Source organism: Pteropus alecto, unplaced genomic scaffold (genome assembly GCF_000325575.1).
Source record: "Pteropus alecto unplaced genomic scaffold, ASM32557v1 scaffold105, whole genome shotgun sequence".
NCBI classification, from domain to species: Eukaryota; Metazoa; Chordata; class Mammalia; order Chiroptera; family Pteropodidae; genus Pteropus; species Pteropus alecto.
Window position 1 is genome coordinate 1,160,981 of NW_006436294.1, and position 3,335 is coordinate 1,164,315.

General features: G+C 45.5%; 1 protein-coding gene across 1 annotated transcript in view; it reads left to right on the forward strand.

Moving 5' to 3' along the window:
- Positions 1-3,085: 3,085 nt before the first annotated feature.
- The window catches only part of EFR3A (EFR3 homolog A), a 77,998-nt gene continuing 77,748 nt past the window's right edge, over positions 3,086-3,335 (forward strand). The window contains exon 1 of the mRNA XM_006912924.3: positions 3,086-3,317. Within this exon, the coding sequence (XP_006912986.1) occupies positions 3,308-3,317 (10 nt within the window). The 5' untranslated portion in view covers positions 3,086-3,307. The remainder of the gene's footprint in view (positions 3,318-3,335) is intronic.

The window sequence follows — 3,335 nt, forward strand, 5'->3', positions numbered from 1 at the left end:
GAGCCTCTTTCTGCTTCACCGCTTTCCTAAAGCAATGAAGCTTGACCTTGGCCGCACAGAGAAACAGCCGAGGAACTTTTAAAGCAAGTCCAAGGCCCAGGTCACATTGAGACCAAATTACATTAGAATCTTGAGAGTTGCCTTGAGGCGACTCGGAAAACGTCACAACACAAGGAGAGGTTTCTCGATTTTGAAACTGAGGAAAATTAAGTCCAGAGAGGTCAAAGATTGTCAAGAGGCCAGGTAAGGGAGAAAGCAGGATTCAAACGCAGGTTTTCTAAGTCCAAAGTCTGTGCTTTTTTTTATGCCTCAGAAGAACCGGAAAACCCCAAGTCACTATTAACCAATGGCAGAAATAAGATGGAATGAAATGACATAAGAAAGGCCTATTACAGATATAAATACTTAGTGGGAAAGAAAACTAAGCAATAAGAGCATCAAATCGCGTTATTATGACTTTTTGGGAATAAACTTTTGGAGAAGTAAATATTCTTACAATTATTTCTTATCAACTGTAAGTTTGCTGGCAATTACCTTTAAACAATTAAATGTGTGATAATTTAAAGTGAATCTTCTCAGTGCCTGACTTAGAAATTGGAACAAATATTAGACTTAACTGGAAGCAGAGCTTTTTGGGGCAATTTGGGATAAAAGCTAATAATGCTCTAAGTCTAATAGGATGTTGACAATGATCTAATAACATTTTAATCAATATTTTCAGGCAGTCATCCTTTTTGGAAAAGGGATCTAGTGGCCCATCTCTGTGTGGCCACACACAGTGTACAAGGACAAGGGCTGGGCAGTGTGGGGACTGACAGAGATGGATAAAGCCCAATTCCTACCAGTCTAAATTGGACTTCAAGAGAGGAACACTAGTATAGAGGCGATGGGAAGGGTATTTGCAAGAGGGGACAGAGGGAGTGGTACAGGACAGGCAAACATTCTTAGATAAAATACAGAAGAAGGTGTGGAGGGAGAGAAAGAGGGAGAGGAAGCGGGAGGTGAGGGGAGGTGGAGGAGAAAAGAAAGAAGGGGAGGATGAAGAACCAAACTTATTATAGACCAAACTATTGTGGGCTCTTTGGAATTTGCATCTTTTTGACTAAAGTCATTTCTTCTCTTGGCTTCTGGGGCACTAAGCCCTCTGGAACTATTTCTATTTCTTTGGCTCCACACCCTCTCCCTGCAGGCTTTCTCTGACTCCTGGCTTCAGCTTCTGTTCCTCTGCCAAAGATTCCCAAATCTTTCACCTTGAGTTCCCCCTGCCTGCCTTCAGCCTGATATGCCCAGCTGTCTTTGGATCTATTCACTCAGATGTCACCCTTGGGTGTCACCCTACGCTTAATATGTCGAAGACTTCCTCCCTCCTAAAACACATCACACTCCCTTCTAAAACAGCGTTCTTTCCAACTTGTCTGTTGCTCTCCCCATCGGTTTCCTTATGCCGACCTTGAGTTACATAACTAACAGATGCCATGTTTTTGCTCCCAAGTCAGCAGGCTACAAACCTCACTGATTCTTCTTCTGCAGTAAGATTTAGCTCTTCGCTTTTCTACAGCCACCCTCAAGACTAGGCACTAACACTCCCCTCTGTAGCAGTATTGAGGCCTCCCCTCCTTGGTTTCTCTGCCACACTGTCCACTCTGCAGAGTCCTGCTTCTGATAATTTAATGCTAACTGTCCTGATAGAGAACCTGGAATGGTTTCTTAAAAAACTAATTCCAAGCTTGTATGTGAAGTTGTTAATTATTTATATGTTACCTGTTTTGTTTTCCTATTCATTGAATAAATATGCACTTATATTTATATAGTTATTAAATTAAAATGCCCTAGTCCCTTACTATAGGCCAAACAGAGATACATAAACATGAACAGAAAATGGCTTTCTGGAAAGTGTATAGTCCAGTGGTGGATTACAAATACTCGGGGCAGTTTAATTAAGATTCAAAGGGAAAAGTGCTACAGTAGAGGCAATTTGGAAGTCTTGAGGAGAAAACTGGGAGTTGTAAATATTTTATAGATAATAAAAATATGCAACAGTGTGTTAGAGAGTAAGTGTTGGCCAACTACTTTACCACCAGCAAGAGACACTCACTCACACCAGCTTCTGTGACTAACTTACCCTCCACCCTCCACCTGCCTCCTTTAAGGGCTCCCTAGGACTTTGCTAATTCAAATTCTTTCTTCCAAGTACACCTTAAGAAGTGAATTTTCCCCAAGCTCTTCCTGGCTCTTACCTTCATCTTCTTTCTCTTCCCCGTTCAGTAATTCACAGTATATTTTTTAATCAGAATGTGAGTACTACTTTCTAGGACAAAGGTGCTCAAATTTAAATACTTATTTGAGTCATCAAGTGTGATTCAGTAGGTTTAGCTCAGGACCTGGCCCATCTGCTTTTTAACAGGTTCCCAGGTAATTCAGGCACAAAAGGATCCTGAGGTAGTTCGAGAAACAGTTTCAGACGTCCGTGGCTTCCTTCTATTTCTCGGTACGAGCTGTCCACAGCCCACAGTGCCTAGCAAAGTGCATGTGAGTTGCCAAATGCTCTAGCCTCCAAATGTCCGCTTAGCTGGGTGACTATTAGATACATCAATTATTAATGACACTCGGCCGAGAAAAATGGCTCAGCCAAGTGGAGGGCGCTCTCTGGAAGAAACTTAACTCCCGAGGTGTAAAATCTCTTTGAAAGTCACCAGTAAATCAAGAGGAAATGACACTTTGTCCTCTACAAAAATTCGCAGCCATCACCCCAAATGACCTCAGCCCGTCTCAATAGCTCATAAAAAGAAAAAGCCTACAGGTAGGTCCTCAGTGCACTGAAAGCAGTCATGCTCATACTCATAAAGTGGTGCAAATGTAAGACACAAATATTGCTAATGCATTTCGAATAATGATTAATAAAATCAAATATTATTCAGATCACTAGGGTTTCATAACAAAACGAAGCCCGAAGTTGTTTTAGACGCTGCCCTCCCGCAGTCCCTCCGCCCCAGCCCCTCCGAGCCCCGCGGCTCAGGCTCCTGGGCGGAGCTCCGCCACTGGTGGGGGCGGGGCACGGACGTCGGCGACGTGTTGACGTCACGGCGTGGGGACGCCCAACGCGTCGTCCGGCGCGGAGCTGGGCCGACCCTGGCAGCTGTCTCCAGCTTGGTTGCGTGAGCCGCGGGGTTCGCGTCCATTCTCTCCGCCCTTCGCCCTTCGCCTCGTCCCAGCCTCCGGGCCCGGCGCCGGCGTGTCATGGTGCGGTCGGCGCGGCCTGCGCGGCCCCGCTGAGCCTCCGCGGCGGCGAGCGCGGCTCGGGGTCACCATGCCTACCCGTGAGTGGCCGGGCGGAG